Raw genomic sequence first — 19020 nt, forward strand, 5'->3', positions numbered from 1 at the left:
CCCCTCCCCGTGGTCTATGGTGGTGTAAAAAGTATGCTCTCGGCAGCACTAACCTCGGGCCGGGTCTCTCTCGGGCCGGGATGATTACACTCTACGCGAGAATGCACTAGCGAAGAGCGCCGGTGTAAGCGACAACAATGAAGCCCGCGGCACCCCCTCTTGCGGCCACCAATTGGCACGCGACGATCGGAAAAGCACCCACCTGTGGACGGCTCGAATTAAGCGGGAACTATTATATAAAATGGTTCCATCACGAAAGTTCTAGCTCGATTCCACCGTCAACCGTCGGCTGTGATGGACCTCTTCTGCTAGCGGGCAAGCAAACGAAGCTGAGCCCCCCAGTCCGTGCCGTGATTTCATAAACGCCAAGCCCCAGAAGGCAGCCAGAAGCCAGTCGAGTGAAGTGCGCAAGTGAGATTGTGTTGAAGAAGGAATCCCCACCAGGAATCTCGAAGGTGCAGTGGAAGTGAACTAATACGAGACAAAAGTTTTGTGAAAGAAGCGAACCGAAATAGTGCTTAATCTAAACCCCGGGCCAGGATTAATGCAGTGTACCCGTGTGGAGCGGCGCAGATCGGACAGTAGTTCGTGGTTGTAACAGAAATTGAACAGCGAATAGATTCTACTTCCGATTTCGTAGTGACACCGTTCCAGTTTAATCCACCACCATGCAGCAGGTAAGCCTCCAAACAGCTTTCAATGTTTTGGAGAACTGTATGACCAATCTTCGGGTGTTTTGCACACCACCATGTGTGATCAGTTCTAGTTCCAAATCAGGCAGTGTGCAGTGTCCCAAACAGGTTTTCTGAGTGTTCCCCTTTGGTGAGGGAAGTTCCGCAAGCCATCTTCTGTTCAATCCAATTTAATAGCGTAGTAAACCACGTAAAAACCCTTAACTGCTACCAAAAGCCAGAAGCGCGAAGTCTTTACTGCGTGACATAACGAGCAAGGTCAGTCGGAGGCTGATTTGCATAGTTACCGAAAACCACCCCAAATGGGGTCAAAATTTGGACCGTACAATACGTGATTTCCCAACCGCTTTTGTTTGGGTCCAAAAACACAATCGCCCCAAAATGGACGTTCTAAACTATGCCACCTAATAGCACTGGCACTGGCCCAAAACTGCCCTAGCCCGGGGTTGTACTCCCGAGAGCTCGCGCGTAATAGGCTTTTTCCTGGTGGCTCAGACAGGTGGCGGCCATCTAGTTTTTTGCCAGTTGCTGCTGCCGCCCCGCGCGCAATGTTACGCTTTATTACCCATGCAAAGATCCACTTTTGATTGCCAAACACACAGCGCGCCGCTGATGCCGCTGATGCTGCTGCTGCGAGCAGAGTCTGTCAGCGGACAATAGGAGAAGGAACAGTGTGGTCACGGGGAGGACATTTAATTTGCCCGATTAGAGCATAGCACGCGTAGTCGCGCATACATCATTTTCACATTTTTTATGAACGACCGCTCCCGGCCTTCTGTAGATTCGTTTGGTCGCCTGGACACTGGCGCTGCTGGTGGCGCAATCGGCCCGTGCCAATCTGGCCGGTGAAAGTACCGTGACGACGGCGACCGGTAAGCTGATCGGTGGCTCCCCCTCGTTGCCGGCATCGTCGGAACCCCTGTCCTTCGGAAGCCTGTACCGGAGCGCCCGGGATGAGTACGGTGCCGCCCGGGGGCGTTGCTCGAACTGTGGACCGGGCTACGAACGGGACATGCGTACCGTGGGCTACGGCCGACCGACGGCAAACGGCGTTACCGGGTTCTACAGCGGGATGGGTTCGATTCTGGACGATCGCAACTGGTACTACCGCCCGGAAGGCTACGAGCCGAGCTATCCGTCGCAGCAAGCGTACGGCGGCCCGGCCAGCAACCGACAGCCGCCGGCGTACATGGGCGGGTAAGTGGACGTGCGCTGACAGGCGGCAGAACGAAGCACACAGTTTTACACAGCTTATGTGGGTCGTCGTCCAGCTACGACTACGATCGTTACATGCACCGTCCGGATGACCGCGGTTACGGTGGGTACCCGGCGATGGCGATGAGAACCGGATACGGATACCCGGACGGCGGTGGTAGCGGCAGCAGCAGCAGCAGCAGGATGCCGTACTATCCCGACATGATGATGCGCGGCTACGGTTACCGGGGCAACGGCTACGACAACTTGGATCCCCAGTACGAGTACTACATGATGCAGCGGGGCGGATCCAGCAGTGGCTACAATATGCACAATCGAGGTAAGCCCTGGAAAGATGGATAGAAAGAGCAGTGTTACCACAGTGTGTTATTGTCTCTCTCACCTTTGTCGTACCTTTGAATTAGATCGCAACGGCTACTACGATGATCGAATGGGCAACCGGGGTTACTACGACCAGAAGAACTTCCGGCCGTGGGACGAAACGTACAGGTACTACTATGCTCCTCCTTACAACCACTACTCTTACTACTACTAGAAGAGCGACCGGTGTTTTCGCCGAACTGGACCGCTCCTCGGTCCCGCTCAGCAGGCCCAGCAGCTTGCAGCAGTCGTTTTACCATTAACGCTTGCTTTAAATCCTTAATCGAACCCTACGCTTCCTACGCTTGTAAACTCTGTAGTGGCGTGCAGATGCAGGCCCCGGCCCAGCTAATAGATGTAAATAGCAGCTTTAACATTGTTGCTAAAACAGGCTTTCTTTCGCATGTGATTCCCCCAAATGCCCATTAACCTCTTTGCTACTTTGCTACCGATGAAACGCTTTGCTTTAGTTGTGTCGAAAAACAAAACAATAAAATCCCACAAAGTATCTACCGCCACCAACAGCAACGGCTACAACGAAACCAGATAGTTACCTAGGTCCGTAAACTGCAAATAAAGAACAACCGTGTTTCCCAGTAGACCGCATACGGAGAGTGAGATTTGATGAAGATTGGAACATTGCTGTGGAAACCCACAGACAGGTCTGTACACTTGCATTCGGCATCCACCGGGAGGACCGGGTTGAGATGGTGTGTTTGTGGTGCACAAGGAAACGCACCCCGTAACCACGAGCACCAGTGTTCCGTCGATAAATAACTCACCATCATCTCAGTGGGAGCGTCCGGAGGACATGTTCACAGGAACCTGACAGTGCAGATTTATGACCCACCCGTTCCCGTTACAACGTCAAATTACCTCGTTACCATCGATCATCTATCTCTGACGGACGATACTATAGGGAATTGACGATCGTCTAGGGCAAAGCAAAGGACTTTTGTACAACCACCGTTGACTTCCCGTGCTACTGGAGAATGGTCAGGCCGTCTGTTGCAACCGTAGCACCGTGCACCGCGTAGATTGCAGCACATCTTAGGACGCACCACTGTAGTTTGCACACTGCTTTAAGAACTAATACCATTCACTGCTTTCAACTGGCAATCCGCACTCTAACCCCACCGCCATCGCGCCATTTGTGTTCAGCGCGCGGCCGCAGCAGCAAAGGTACTGAGCAACATTTTAATACTCGTCCCCGTCCTCACCCCGGTCCGCAGAGGAGTATCTGGTTTTGATAATTCTGGACGTGGTTATTATTTTGCAAGTCGTCCCACCACCTCTTCCTCCCCGTCATCATCATCATCACAATCGTCACCCTCATCCGCATACGGCCATCCATCCTACCACTCCCAAACGGCATCGGCGGCATCATCATCTGTCCATACTGGCTACGGTGCCAGTGAAGGTAGTCAACAGGGATACCGACCGGAGCAGCAGCCGCACAGTCCCGATCGACCGGACTACAGCCGGCAGCCAACGGATTCGAACGGCTGCCGCAATCGATACCCGGAGCAGTCACCAGCACCACAAAATGGCTACCACCACGGTAGCGGTGGATCGGCACCCTACGCCGGTCAGCGGCCTTCGTCGGCCCCCGGAACCTGGAACTACTTAGGTGGTGGTGGTGGTAGTGGTGGCACAGGACCGATCAGCACCGATCAGAACCAACATTACGGTGGCGCAGCAAGTGCCGGAGGTTCGTACGGTGGTAACAAGGACCCCCGACCGGGTCACCATCCCGGCGGTGCCGGCAGCCCGACGAACGAATACGGTGGTAACCGAGGGTCCGAACACCAGGGAAACCGGGAAACAGATCATCGGCAGCAGAGGTGAGTGTCCTTCGCTTCGTTGTACAGAACCTACACAGTGTGGGTAACTTGTATTATACACCCCGATTCAGGAGGTTCAGGAGATTGATCCTTGTGAAGGTTCTCGCAGGATAACACCCAGGGATAGGATGAATTGCACTCTTTCCATACACGCAAACACACCATACGACCCTAAAAGAAATAGTAGAATTATGCGGCAGCAATCCACCAATCGCACCCGACCTCACTAGCATACCCTAAAACCCCTGGACAACCTGGACCATTTCCGGTGCAGGTTATGCGATAGGAAGTGTTTCAAAGTTCCGAACTGATACGTCTCAACTGCGTTCTTCTAAGTTAACCCAGCAGCAATGACGCGGAGGCAGCAGAGAGAGTAAACGACCCCAGAACGCCCGACCGGTATACTAGTGATGCTTGTTGCTTCTGTAGTTTCCTTTCCCCGTAGCGTTAGAACTGGCCAAATTTCCTAACCATTAAAAGCAGGGCCTCGTTACTCTCCCCTCTGCTAGCACTGCCTATGGTGGACGGCCGGCGCGACCGTCGTATGTGGGCGACACGAGCTATCTGATGGACCGGGACGATGCCGATAACGAGGCGGACGGCAGTAACCGAATACCGTCGACGGCGGCCATAGGCGAGGGCGATGCGGCACACGCCGGTAGCGCACCGGAACCCAGCAGCGGCAGCACCGTTGCCAAGTCCAGCGAGCCAGGGCTCGAGTTGGAACCAACCAGGAGTGCTCGGACCGTGTAGAGAGCACCGAGCACACCACGATGACCACGATGGCTTAACCACGACGCGACAACGGCGAACGGAACACGGACACACACATCGCAAATCTCAGGTTCTCCCCACCACCATCACCAGCAGCGGCCAAGCGGTTTGTGGAACACCGCTGTTTGTGGGGATCATTAGGAGCGCTATACGGAACTATACTATAAGGGCCAATCTTCCTCCTCCGATTTAGCAAACTAAGCGACAGCTAATTTATACGAGTAAAGAGTAATCCGACCTATCGAACTAAACGGTGCGAGACGATTTATTGTAGTCTTCACCCAGCGGGCAAACACCGGCGCCGTCCGGGCCGGGGAATATGAGCCCACAGCGCTCGTTGACCGTACGCCAAAGCTGCTGACCGAAGCGCCTCCGGACGCGATCATCGATGACGTGTACCTCGTAGTCGTAGCCCAGGTTGCCGTCACGGTAGTGCAGCAGCAGACCTTCGCTTTCCGGCACCTGGTACTCGTGGGTATCTACGGGAGGACGCAGTGTGATAATATTTGAAATTGGTCTCCCCAATCAGCCGCTTCATGTGTGTGTGTTGGCCACTTGCCTCGGACTGCGTGCCAGACGAAGTGATTGCCGGCCTCGAGCACATTGCGTCCCTTCATCACGTACTTGCTGCGGTTGTGGTGCAGCAGTGGGTTTTTGGTCCGCACGGTGCGGACCTGTGTGTAAAGGTAACTGTTGTTTGCCCAGCGCGGTACGGTCGCGTAATCGGGCCGGTAAATGTCGTAGAAAAATACACATTGAAAGTTGAACGAGTGCACATCGTATCGGTCCTTCGACTGCAGGTACTCGAGCAGCGTTTCGTTATCGGTGCCATTGCCCGCCGGAAACAGCAGCTCGTCAAAGTCGACGATGGCGGTATAGCGGAAGCCACCGGTGACCGTGGCACGGAAGAAGCATTCGTTCAGCGCCACGAAGATGGCCTCGTACCGTAGATCCTGCTCAAACTGGTACCCTGTGTGTGCGGTGGAACGAAATCCGTTACAAAAACTAGACGATAATCCTGATATCTGCCGGGACCGTCGTCAAGTTACCATCAAAGTGCCAATCCAACACTTCCACTAGGCCCGCGGCTTGATAGTGCTCGAGCACGGCGTTCGCCTCGGGAGTAGCCGATTTGTTGTAAACGTAGAACCGTTCCGCGCCGTTCAGACGATAGTATTCGAAGAACTCCACCATGCGCAGTGCGTCCCCAAAGTTGTGGTGCAAAGGTCCAACGCAAACGGCCAGCGATTGGGGCGCCGACGATCGGAAGAGCATATCCGGCCGGGAGTACCTGTTGGTAACCGAGTTCGGCGTCAGGCAACGTTATCCCAAACGCGAAGCCCCCCCAAAAACCTGCTCACTGTATCCGAACGAAGGCGGTCGCTTCGCGCATGCTCGGCTCCGGCAGATAGCTTATGGCCACCTCATCCGGTAGGCGCGCCTCCCGTTTGCTCACACTTCCGGCCAGCTTGCAAATCACGTAGCTCGCGGCGTACTCCATGTCCCAGTGTTCGTGGACGGGCACCACTTGATCGGCCCGATGCTGGGCCTGATACGTGTTATCGGATCTATCGGAAGGGTGCGGTGCGGTGAGTGTTATCGGCTTCTTGGGTAATTACCGCCGCCGCTTGGGGCGAGCGGGGACACACCACATACCTGAAGTTGCAGAATACATCCGACTTGCGGATTTCGAGCGGCAGAATGGCAAACACGCGCACACTGCCAAACGGCAGATACCCATCCGGAACGAGGTACGATTCTGCGAAGCGATGGCCATGAAAAACGGAAGCCTATTTTGATGCCATCCGCAGTGGCTTCGAAGTGCGCTACTTACCGACCACCTCTAGCCGAGGATCAAAGTATGCGGAGTAGATTTTAAACTTTCGCTCCGGATCACCAATCGGCAGCCAGCGATCGGCGGTGTGGGGCGCAAATTCGGCCCCGGCGGTTCCATTGGCGCCGAACACAAACGAAACCGACCGCTGGTACAGGGGAAGCGTCTGGTAGATGTACTGTTGCTGGTGTGGTGGAGAACAAAACTTTGGTGTGTTTAATCCGCAGCCTGCTGCGGAAGAGTCGTCAGTCCTTCATAGCCATACTCACAAACACTACGCGCCGGTGGTAGAGCACACCGAGGATGATGAGTAGCACCAGACTAGCCACACCGTACTTTCGTATGAACCGGTTCGACACCAGCGATTGTACGAAAACTAGCGGCTTCGAGCGCGACTTTATCAAACTGTAGCCCGTTTTATCTCGTGCCATTGCGTCGTCCACGGCTAACATTGTCGTGTGCACGGACTGTTGTCGGTCCCGTGGCCTACTGACGCTGGAGTACGATCCGCTAGCATTCGATGGCTTGCCGACGCTCATTAGCCCAACACACCAGAACAGGTCGATTGGACGTCACCGAAAGTACACAGAGTTTATCAGAGCGATAGTCTCCGATAGCGCGCTGGGCTTGCGCTCGTTCCACCTGTTATCGATAAGGGAAAAAGAGAAAAATTTCACGTCGTGACGTCGCCTTTTGGAGCGTTTCGGAATCGATGATAAGACCTTTCTTTCCGCGTGGTGGAATAGCTGTGCGGATGGTAAGAGTATTGGTTGGAGTCGAAACACTAAGCTGGGACACTTGATTCCGTCCATTATCCAGCTTTTGATCGGGAACTTGACGGCAAGCAAACTGGGTTCTTGAAATTCTCTCGACGGGTCTAGAAGCTTTGATCTGTTGCCTCATTTAGTTGGCGCGGTTCCGAATCATTACATCCGAAAATTGGCGGATCCAGAATGGGCAGGGGCGCATTATACGCAAACTTGAACCAGTTTCGGCGTGTCAGTTTAAAATGGATCATCGCCGGTGGTACACCACTCTCCTTGGAGTGTCCTTTTGGCTACTCCTTTTGTCAGAAAGTGTCCACGGGTTCGACTTTGGTGACATTATCATGGTAAAAATTCAGAATCAGTATTGTGAAGGTATTTTAGAAGTCGAGTGAAGTCGTTTTACTTTATTCATTTCCAGCAACTCACCGAATATCTGCAGAGCCTGTTCAACAGCACCGCCCTGCCGCTGATGCGGAGATTCGAGCGGCCAACGGAGAACCCATTGGCGGAATGGATCTAGCCACCCGGCCTTATCCCGTCCCGTTAAGATTTAAGACAACACCCCGTAACTTCGTTCCACGTGCGGCAGTATGTGGTGCAGATTGTGTAGCGAATGACTTAGCTGCCGCTTGATTACTGTCCGCAGAACGGCTCCGATTGTGTTCTGTAATGGGGCACCAAACCACCGATAGCACGTCACTAGAAGGCATCCCTGTAGGTTAAATCCCAACTCTAAACCGACGATAACTCACCTGAAAGAGGAAAGATGCTTGGCGAAAGTAGATCTTCACACCGAGCCCACTGCCCGGTTCCGACGCACACGGATGGTCACCGGCGGCGGCTACATTAGCAACAAACTGATCCGAATTTCCGAGTACCGTTGGTGCGCATAAAGAGCCACTTCCGGTGCCATTCGTACGGATGCCACCGCGGCAGAAGTGGAACTCGACCCGTAGCTGCAGGATCGGATCCTTGCCAACAGATTCCAGCGCTATGTAGCCCATCGGACGGTGCTCCACCACACGCAGCAGGATGGTAGTGGTGGGATCTAATGGTGGAGTGTAAAAAATCAAGAATCAATCATCACCAGCCTTCTAGTGGCTGAATAAAAACCGACACCGTACCGATGACCGTTTTATAGTGTTTCCCCACACCGAGCCGCCGGTGGTCACTTGCCACGAAGGTAACGAATTTCATCCACTCCACCCGGCGGCGAGAGAACGGTAAAGAAAATGTATTCCGAGTTGCTCGCCGAAGCCCCATTTTCAGCTCGAGTCCTTCTGACTCGACCGCCCAATACCTTGCTTACGGATTCGACGTGCGCCACAAAGTCGTACAGCGTGGTCCGGTTAATGTTTCGATAAAATTGAAACTGCTTCACCGCGTACGTGTCCGAGACGTCCGGCACGTGGTGATAATGAAGCGATACCAGTACCGAAACGAGAAGAAAGTACCTCCGGAAGGCCATGTCGGAATCACACCAATGTCTCTTCTCCTAAACTGCCTAAACCGTAGCGTATAAAGCACACTCCGTTTAGGTCTCCAAGCTCACTACTATGTTGGAAGGTCGGCGATGCGAAGCGATGTTGGAAGGTCGGCGCAGAGGAAGCTCGTGCATAGAAAATGGAAGCCTTTCAAAGGCAAGCGCTGGCGGAAATCGATTTTTGCTTTGCGTTAAAACGTGCCGTGGCACGTTTCCCTTCGTAGGGCATCCTTTACTATTGTTTTATCAAACCGAATTAAACTTGAACGGCGTTTAAGATCATTTCTTCGCAAACCTATGGCGACGAGTCTCCGGCTGAGGTCCGAGCTATCGGTAATATGCGAACGGACCCCTTTTTAATTATGCTTTAACGAGTTTTGGCCGCCTCGTGGGTAAACAAATTTCCTGCGCCTGGTCCCATCAGCCACGGTCTAGTCCCATCAATGCAATTGGCAATTGGGTATGCTCTGAAGAAATCATTAAGAAGGCTCGAGAAAGCCCTAATGTCTGACGGCAATTCTAGTTTGCCTTTGGCTGGCGGCACGGAATGGCATCTGCAGGAAGTTGCATCAGCTGGCGCCTGGCGGACAGATGACAAAATCAGCGACAGTGATTCACCGTTGGCTAACCGATGTAACGGTTGTTTAAATGCACACGAAGATGGCACACCGACCAGGAGGATGGTCCAGGAGGGCCAGGTTTCCTTCCATTTCTTCGTTCGCTCAAGCGTGCAGCGCGCATAGGATCCATAATGCAAGGCAGCAGGGTGCAGCAGCCGCCTTCGTGCGGCGTTTCTTTTCTTGCGCCGCATTAAATCGCATGCTCCGACACTCCTTGTTTTGCGTTTGCGCCGAAAGAAAAAGGGATCGCCGGAGCGATTCGGCTACGACGCCATTCGGTACCACCTTTCAGCAGCCGGTCTCAGAGGCGTTACGGGTGAGGAAAGGGCTTCGACCCTTCGAATGTCTTACGGCAACTTCCCTTCACAATAAAGCGGCAAATGCATGCTTGCCGTACCGGTTAGAGGGTTCCGTGCCGGGATCTTTTGTTGTGCAGGATTCTTAGCTATGCTCTGCGTATTACGCGGAGAGTGGCGTATTAAATTGTGTCCCTTCCGATGGCAAATGAACTTTATTGCTTCGCTTTTGGTGGAATTTGTTAGGAAAATCGGAAACGGAAATACAGAATGGGGATCCTCATCAGTTGGTCGTTGGCTTGAAGTTAAATCTCTAACATATCGGGATTCGGTTTTCGTCGCAATGATCATCACCATCTTTCGTGGGAGCGAATAATATGTGAAGAAAATATCGGATTATAAAATAGACAGCCTCTAGGCGACGTATCCTCTGCATTGGCCACGCCGTAACAGCATTTCTATACGCGCGTACATATTAATTTTCGATAGGGGAAACATTTTCCCATGAGCCGGACCCAAATCCCGGACCGACCGAATTCCCGTGCCCCCTGTCCCGTCATTCGTGTGACTGCAGGACCCCTTTTCTAATGCGCAACCACCGCCATACACCGCGGGGCGAACCGGAATAACGACTGTCTCTTCCCAGGATCTTTGACCGCGGCGGCGACGACGCGTCCCTTTACGCAACTCTCACCGGGGAAAATCTCACGAAGACGCTCGACGACGACGATCCTCGACACCGGTGACACGGTGTGGCTGCTCACCTGGCCTAATCCCACCACCCAGTGGCCACACAAATACCAATGCGCGTTCGTAAGACAGCGTGGCCCAGCATAAGAATGTAACGGCCGGCACAAAAGCGACGGAACCAAACGTGGAAATTAAAATAGGGTCACTGCTGTCGTCGGTGTTGGTGCTGGGATTTTTTTTCCCATGCTGGTATCTTTTCAATCCGATTTCGAAGCCGGAGGGTTCCCTCCGAAGGAGGGCTTTGCGAAGAATATTTAAGGGCTCGGAGTCGGGGCGCAGGTCGTTCAGAACGTTTTCGACTACCGTGGAAGAAAGTTCTACCGCCGACGGGCGGACGACTTCCGACTAGGTCTCGTTGCCTTAAGTGAGGCAGGTCTCGTTCGTTGGCTCAACCAGCGCGGGACAGCGCGGGACAGCGCCCGAGATGGGCAGCCGTCCCGTCGTGCCCCTTGACCGGACGAAACAGTGACCCGGAGCGCAGCCCAAGAAGTTTGTGAGTTGGTGCACTTTGAAAAGTTGTGAAAGTGGAACGCGTTCACGTGCTAGGAAAATGTGTACCCAAATCACGCGCGGAAGATCTAGTGATCGCCGCTACTCCCCGCCGAACTATGATCAATTTGGGCAGCAGCTTGCATTACCGACGTCTTTCAGTTCTCTGTCAACGTTGTTGGGCGAGAATGTGGAGAAACTAAGAACCGGAAGTGCGGCTTAAAAGTCGGATGCTGCCAGCAGAAAGAATCAGGTATGTCTCGTAACTTTAGAAGTTGTCGACGATTCGCAAAAAGTTACACTATTTGTTGTGATCCTTTCAAATGGTTTTCTGTGAAGCATTCAAACGATTTTAAACCCCGATAGGGTCCGTTAATTGTAAAATGATTTCAAAAAAGGAAACCCGGAAATGACTTTAAATTTAAATCTCCCCAATCTCAGGCATTTTCATTTATTTTTACAGACCCCACCCGTGGCTGTGGCTCTGCTGCAAAAGGCAATTATTGCTCACCATGCTCAACCGTACTAAACCCACGAATGATGACAGCTTCGTGGGTAGCAAAAAAAAACCCAAAAAATGACCTCAAATACGTAATAGGCTCGCAATGCCGGCTATGAGCATCATTGGCAGTTAAAATAGTTTTAAAAAAGGGGCTCATCAATCCGCGAAACGATGCCGCGCGCCAGCGTAATGAGCCGAGCACATATTCGCATGCTGGATAGAGTCTGTGGAATCACTCAAGCCTGTCGTGCACCCCGCAAGTCCCGGAACTCCATCGTACGCACCTTTCATCGGCCGTAAAGCAGATCCAGAAAGATTTGCAACCAGAAAGATTGCATCCGGAAAGATTGTTTTACTCGTAACCCCTCAAAAACTCATCAGCTAGTTCACTAACAGATCAGTGTTCAGCGTCCAGATTATCGTTTCGTTTGTTGACAAACTCGCCATCGCCTTCTGTTTGAGTTATTTCCCCGTTTTTTTTTTCGTTGATGTTTCGTTATTTCGTTATTCCGAGTGCCTTGTACTTCTTACAAACCCACTAAATTTATCGAACGGAGCATATATCTGAAGTGTGTCTACCAAGTTTGTTTTGTTTTGTTCGTTTGTTTGATTCAGCTAACCCGTTTCTTGTTTTTGTTTCACCACCACTCTTGTATTCATTCCATTTGTTCATCGTTGGCTGTTGATAGTTGTTGTTTCATCATCATGTTCATGTTTGTTTTCCTGATCCCTTTGTTGCACGTTGCACGTTTGTTTGTTTTTGTTAAGGCTTCGGTTTGTCAATTTGGCGTACCCTGCAAATTGCTTTTTCAATTTTCAATCCTCCGTTACCGGTGAAAATAATTGAACAACCAATTTGCTTCCGTTACATCCTGCTTGCTCATCTACTTAAGCATACCAGTAAAAGTTGTTCATCTGTTGTTGTTAGTAAATGTGTGCCATTTAAGTTTGCTGTTTTACCTTTTCTCCCCGGTGTTCCCGTTTGTTACAGTTATGATTTCCCAATGTTATAGAAGCCCCGCATAGTTCAGCACGTTACCTAAATACGTTTCGTTTACGTTTCTGTTACTGATTTGTTTTCCCCGTTTTGTTGTTATCGAAAGTACGGAAAGTACGGAGGTTGACCCGTCTCGTTGCAGTTCGTGTGAACGGTGTCGTGTTTCTGGTTATTGTTTTCCGTTTACTGTTGTTGTAGTGTCCGTTTCTCGTTCGCCTTTTTCTGTTATCGCTTCATGCTGTTTATGTTTCACTATTGATTTTTAGTTTGGCCCACACTTTGTTAGGTTGGTAGAACCCACACACACACACACGGATAACTATGCTCCGAGCCGTTATTTTATTTTGTTTTTTTTTACCCAATTTTCTGTTCTTATTTCCAACCTTTTTTGTACACCCTTTTGGCGTTCACATCGAGCCACCTCCTCAAACATCATTATTCGAAACGATAACGGGACTGAACAAATATGTAGGCTTTTTCACATAAAATAGCACCAAAAGTAATTACCGCAAATCGCAAACATTCCACTGCCAGTGCATTCCGGAGCCATTGTTGACTAGTTTTGTAAGAACGAAATGTTAAGTGATCGTAGCTAAGCGTTATTGAAAAGCTCGTTACCTTGTTAAACAATAATGTTGCCTAGTTTGTAAGGGACCGCCGCCGCGCCTCAGGGAAAACCGGAACACGGATGAGAAAATATATGCTCGTGCGGTGCGTTAGCAGAAGGGGAAGCGAAAATTCACTAACCAACGGGGAACGGTTTGCCACGGATTCGGATTTAAATCGGAATGTTAGTCTTACGTTGTTCCGCGCCACTTATCACCACTTACTGGTGCTGGTGTTCGTATTTGTTATGTTTGCTTTGGTGTCAGCAATGACTGAAATGTTAACGGAAAAATGATTTGTAAAAATCTTTCCTAATTGAATTTGAATCATTTAATTGTCTCACTACGCGATTCAAGCATAAGCATCATTCAAAAATCGTTTTTACTAGCCCTAATACTTTTCCCTCAAACTTATCGTACGGCCAGGCCAGATTGTTGGTGGCATATACTATCAAGCTTAGGTTTAATTTTCACTTCTCTCGGCTTAATCTACGCATTGGGTGTGTAATATTTCTCTATCGATTCATGGTCTTTTTCTTAATAAAACTACATCAAAACATGATGGCAAAACTCTACTCGCTTTGTAACCTTGTAAGATCGGGATAAAAAAACGTCAATTTGGAGACCTGGAATCGCCGGGTCAACTGTTTGCTCGCGGGCTGTGTACAAACAAATAAAGTAAACCGAATGACTCCGTTATAAGGCGCTCCAATGTCACCCGTCGTCGTGTATCGGTGACCCGTTGGCTTCCCGCTGCCGGTACTAAGCCTTCCCGGATCTGTTTGTCCAGGAGGTGACAAGCCCGGCGGAAAGGTGGTTCCCGTCAACACCAAAACTTTGCCGGCGACACAGTGCGTTGCGGTCAGACTTTCGAACTGCGCAAACGCGCCAAATGACACTACATCGCCGTCGCCGTCGTCGCCGTTCAGTCCAGCATTCCGACGCGTTCCGAAAAGTAGTCTGCCAAACCGAGCCTTCCGAGGGTGAGAGATGTAGAGCAGTGCGTGAAACATCCGCCGCGAGCCCGACTGTGATCCGTTGTTAATCTACTCTCTGGTAGCAAACCTTTCCGCGGGACAGCTTATGGCCGGTTCCGGTGTTTTAATCGTTTGTTATACGAAACAGTGTGCCTCTCGCCGGTGTCTGTGTGTGTGTTCGCTAAAGAAAATCGTTATTGCCGCCAGACAGACAGACGCGTAATTCTATGCCTCCAGCAGCAGCAAAACAGCTGATACGGCAGAAGCTTCAAAAAAACGGGGGAACGAAAATCGATTCCGCGTCGATGAGCGGCGCCATTGCGACGCCAAAGAAGCGTTCCGATGGCAAATAAACGACGTGCGAACGTCGGTTCTGAACCTAAAACCAACTGCTTAGTGGTAAGTTTGACAAAAACCGAAGTTTAAAAGTGCGCATCGTGCTGTGTATCGGAGTTGCATACATTTAGGCGCACTAAAATTCAAATCTAGTTGAGTATCGAGCTGTTTGTTTTAACACGTGCAATGTTTGAGGCAACAGATTTTTAGCGTTTGCTACACCACCACTGGCTCCATTTCGGTACAATACAATTTCTTTTCCTCAAGGTTGAATATAGTTTTCTCCTTTCTTTCTCTTTGATGTAAGTTTGAGTCATTTCCGAAAAGCGTAAAACATTCCAATGCAAAATTTGAATTAAATCCAAACGGGAATCCGAATTGCTTACTCCTTTAAGTGTGGCCTCTTCTGGTATGGGTAGAAACACGAGCAAATGGAGCATAAAACCCACGGAACATTCGTCGAAACCGATATCGACCACAATCCATCATCAGGGGGAACGGGTCACATTTTACGATTACTGTTGGCCAATCTCCAGCCCGAGCACATCTCTCAGTAGAACAGCGGAATCAGCGCCGTCCGTGCCACATGACGCCCATTTTGCCTTCGGGTTTAGCTTTATCTCGGACGGATAGCAGGATTGGACCGTTTTTAAGCTTCCCCGTGCCAGTCTTGGTGGTGCCGCAGCCGAAAGATGATGAAATTCTTTCGTAACCCGAAGCCTAAGGGTCGTCCCGCAAAGGGTTGTGGTCAAGCAACGTCAACCCCGGGCCAGGTAGAGGCCTTTTTCCGACGATGCTCATCGCGCATCGGTCGGATGTCGCAACGAAAGTTCCGCCCCAGGGGGCAGATCGCGGCCGGAAGGTGCGTATGCACCGTGTGGTTCTAGAAGATGGCCAGATAACCGTTGCACGTTGCAGTATTGCAGGAATGACTTCCGTCGGTGCGTCGGATTCTCGAGAATGCTGCCAAGGTAAGGTAGTCAAAGTGGGTTTTTGCGGCCTGACCGGCCGTGTTCAATTCAATTGCCCCCGTGCGAGCTTTTCGATCGGTTTCCTCACGGAACCGATGCCCGGTTCCGGTCGAAAGATCGGTCACATTTTACCAGCTAACCATGCGTGACGCAACGTCGTCGTCGTCGTGCAGCCACCCCTGCCCTAGTTTATGGACTTTTTACCCACCTCGGGAGTGCCCAAGAAAGTGAGGGGTATGAGATACCGCCAAGCTACTGGCCAAGGAAAATGGAACGAAGGGAGAACGGGCCGTAGGGTTGGTGGCCCTACCGAGCACACGCCCTACTCGCCGCCGTGGGGCGCCTCCGCCTTCGGAGACTTTGTTCCGGCCGCCGATGTCGCCGGAGAAGAGCTTTTCATTGAAAATGTGGCCTTCGGTCGGGTGCGGTCCGCAGTGGGTTTTGGAACCCCAACCAGCGAACGACAACATCCGCCGGTGCCGGAGAGATCCGCGACGGCGAACGAAGAAAGTGACCGACGATCGGTAGAGTATGAAGCTCAAGTGTCCGTCACCGCTGTGCCTTTCGACCGAGCCGGCAGACGACGGTTACGGTAGACCCCTGGCGCTCGATTGTACCTGCCTGCGCGTGGCCACTGGGCTGTCGAAGCAGCCCAAGAGTGAAGTGTACGGCGGTGCCGGCGAGACCGCCCATCGGTCGCGCAATGGCAGCGGCCACCGACCGGTTTCGGTGTGGAAACGAATTGGCAACAGCGTTCGGCACAATCTCGGCGGCAGTGCGGCTACGGCGGCGTACGGCGATGAGGCGGATAGTGACCAGGACCATCGTCACCGCGAGGTTTATCGTGCCTTCGATCACGACCATCCTAGTCCTCCCCCGTCGTATTGGGGCATCGCCACTGCTGCTGCTGCTACTGAGGCATCGCTGTCCGGCGATAGTTCTCCCAGCTTGGCAGCCGCGGCACCTTTCGACGACAGGGCGTCGCGTCCCGGAGATGAGCTGAGAGCTTTCTCCGTGGCCGTGGTCGCGGGCTCGCGGTCTGCCACGATCGACCGCGGGCGGCCATTCTATCGGTCGTACCATCAGTACGTTTACACGCCGCACCACACGCCGACCGGTGGAAAGTATGTGATCGAGCGAAAGCACAAAGTGAAGAAACGTGAACTTCTCCAAAGCTGCCACCGAACAAGGGACGAGTACGTGGTGCGAAGTAGCGATCAGCACCTTCCGGCAGGAGGTAAGAGAAATGGACCCGCCTGGTCCGATCGGTTAGAGGAGCACGTGGGAAAGTGTCCGCGGCAATTTGCATCGATTTCGATTGATTGGATTGGCATCATTCCGGCTTCGTGTTAGGTCGGACGCCCACAGGCAACAAAAATTGGCCAAAATATTGCCCATCGACATTGCCTCAGTGCGATCAAATGGCCTGTGAGCACACGCGGGTTGTTTAAGGCTCATTTTGTGAGGCATAACATTTGGATTCGTTAGAGGATTCTAGATCGTAGCAATCCACGCAATAGCTTCATCACCGTTCGGAGTACGCTCTCTGATCGGCTGTATCGATCTCGATGTTGACCATTATTTGTACACAACCCGTTCATTTCAATAGAACATACAATAAATTAACCATGTCGCGTTCGGGGGGTAGTGCTCGAGTTTTACTTGTCCCCAATAGTGGGATGAAGCAAACACAATGGTCACTCCCGGGTGCACGCAGTTCAGCACAAAAACATCGGCCCTAAACTAAAACCAAAACTGTAAAAAGGGGCCGCGTGCCGAGACGGCTTGCATGCTTGAGTTGAAAAGCCCCGGCCAAGCCCTTTCCGGTCCGGGGCCGATTTCCCGATCCGCCCGATGGCCCAGTGGGCCGATCGATCGGATCGGTAGCGTTAGTTGAAAAACTTTGAAGGGGCCCCAAACGGTTGCTAACTTTGAGGGAGCTGATGTATTAGCGATAATCGCCCGATCCCCGTTGGCTGGGCTAATCCCGCAAATGTGCCATTTTGAAACACACGAAATTATCAACAAACCTTCGGTACCGAACACAGGCTATTCACATACCGAAGACAGCGGGTGGCAGGTGCACGCGGCAGTTTTAACCTTTTTTTGTGTTGTTATTTAAACTCCCTCCTCCCCGGAGACTGTGTCACCGTGATCAGTGTCCATCGGCAGCGGGTGGGACAGCAGAGTGGTCCATTGTCACGGATGGGAACAAACGTGGTGTACACTCCCAACATCCGGAGCGGCCGGAGAGAGGGGAGAGCGCGCTGCGATGTCAAATCGATTATCAATGCGCCTGGGCCTGGCCCGGGGGCTCACCCAAACCTGGCCGCATGCCTCTGAAACGATTCCTCCCAAGCCCAAAGCCCCCACCACGATTCACGCGCACGATCGCGCACCGCTAAGCGCCCAGCAACCCAGCTCATTGTCCACCGATGGGGTGGCGCTGCTGATGCGTAACGCAACGCAGAAAAATAGTGTCACAATACCGAGACCCCTTTCCGACCGACTCCGGCCGGGGGCCATCGCGCACGCAGCCGCGTTATCATCATTTTCATCCACCTCCGGCCGCTGTGCCGTACGCAGCCATCTTCGAGTGCATTCGACGGCAGCCCCGGCAGATCGATCGATCGATCGATGGCAGAGTAATCCGAGTGCGAGATCGTGCGCTGGGCACTGAATCGTCAAATTTTACAATTTAGTGCATCACTGCGGCAGCACTGAATTCCCGACGACGACAAATTAACAACCGCTCCAACAACGGGTATCGGTGGCGGTGGCGGTGACTGCTCATTCATCCGCGTCCGGGGAGCATAAACCGTGACGCGGTTGATTGAGTGTGCACCGTGCGGGCGCGGGGCCGGCTCGAAGATTGATCTGGATTCAATGTGTGCGGATTGTGTGGAAGGCAGAATTGAAGTCAGAGTCTAGTGTCCAACCAAACCAGTATGCTGTCACCCCGCAGCTCACGGGAATGCGCCATCTCAATTGGGATGATCCACCACACACACACACACACACGCGGGTGGGTGCCGACGAGCCACTTAAAGCAATTAAATCGTTAATGGCCTTCGGCGGCATGGAAAATAGTGTGGTGTCATCTGCTGCTAACCTCCCATTCCGTCCTTGGGTCGAAGGTTGGTCCGTCCGCTCCGGTCCTTCCGGTTCCGAAGTCGCGCGCGAATCGAACCGCGCCCATTAACTGTGTTTCTCTCTTCCTCTCACACTCTGATGATCCGCTCCGGCTACGGTGTTGATCAAAAATGTATGATCAAGTCCGATCATGAAGCCGCGAACCGCGAAATCAATGGGAGCGAACGGAACGGCCGCGCGTACCGTGGTGTGGCCAGCGCATGCATACGCTTAATTTGACACACACTTGCGGCCTGTGGGGCCTCTCTTTCGCGCGCCACCTCGCAAAGCCATAGTGTCACGCGGCCCGCCGTTTGTGTAGGTTCGTTTAATTAACATCTAACACAGAAATCTCATCTCGTTAGAGGGCATCCCT

General features: G+C 52.1%; 3 protein-coding genes across 3 annotated transcripts; 1 reads left to right on the forward strand and 2 right to left on the reverse strand.

Moving 5' to 3' along the window:
- Nucleotides 1-668: 668 nt before the first annotated feature.
- LOC128279164 (RNA-binding protein FUS) lies at nucleotides 669-4115 on the forward strand. Its single transcript, XM_053017883.1, has 5 exons — nucleotides 669-677; nucleotides 1474-1889; nucleotides 1964-2226; nucleotides 2312-2396; nucleotides 3548-4115. Exons 1-5 carry the CDS (start codon nucleotides 669-671, stop codon nucleotides 4113-4115), a joined length of 1341 nt encoding a protein of 446 aa, XP_052873843.1.
- Nucleotides 4116-5131: 1016 nt separating this feature from the next.
- Nucleotides 5132-7324, reverse strand: LOC128267446 (uncharacterized). The gene is made up of 7 exons (XM_053004278.1): nucleotides 6989-7324; nucleotides 6720-6903; nucleotides 6542-6644; nucleotides 6247-6453; nucleotides 5935-6176; nucleotides 5445-5855; nucleotides 5132-5364 (listed from the first exon to the last, which is right to left on the reverse strand). The coding sequence occupies exons 1-7, from the start codon at nucleotides 7256-7258 to the stop codon at nucleotides 5132-5134; spliced, it is 1650 nt and encodes a 549-aa protein (XP_052860238.1). The 5' UTR covers nucleotides 7259-7324.
- A 675-nt stretch (nucleotides 7325-7999) lies between these two features.
- Nucleotides 8000-8847, reverse strand: LOC128268419 (uncharacterized). Its single transcript, XM_053005506.1, has 4 exons — nucleotides 8787-8847; nucleotides 8611-8686; nucleotides 8239-8534; nucleotides 8000-8150 (listed from the first exon to the last, which is right to left on the reverse strand). Exons 2-4 carry the CDS (start codon nucleotides 8681-8683, stop codon nucleotides 8037-8039), a joined length of 483 nt encoding a protein of 160 aa, XP_052861466.1. The 5' UTR covers nucleotides 8684-8686; nucleotides 8787-8847; the 3' UTR covers nucleotides 8000-8036.
- Between the last annotated feature and the right edge of the window lie 10173 nt (nucleotides 8848-19020).

Source organism: Anopheles cruzii, chromosome 2 (genome assembly GCF_943734635.1).
Source record: "Anopheles cruzii chromosome 2, idAnoCruzAS_RS32_06, whole genome shotgun sequence".
Classification (NCBI taxonomy): Eukaryota; Metazoa; Arthropoda; class Insecta; order Diptera; family Culicidae; genus Anopheles; species Anopheles cruzii.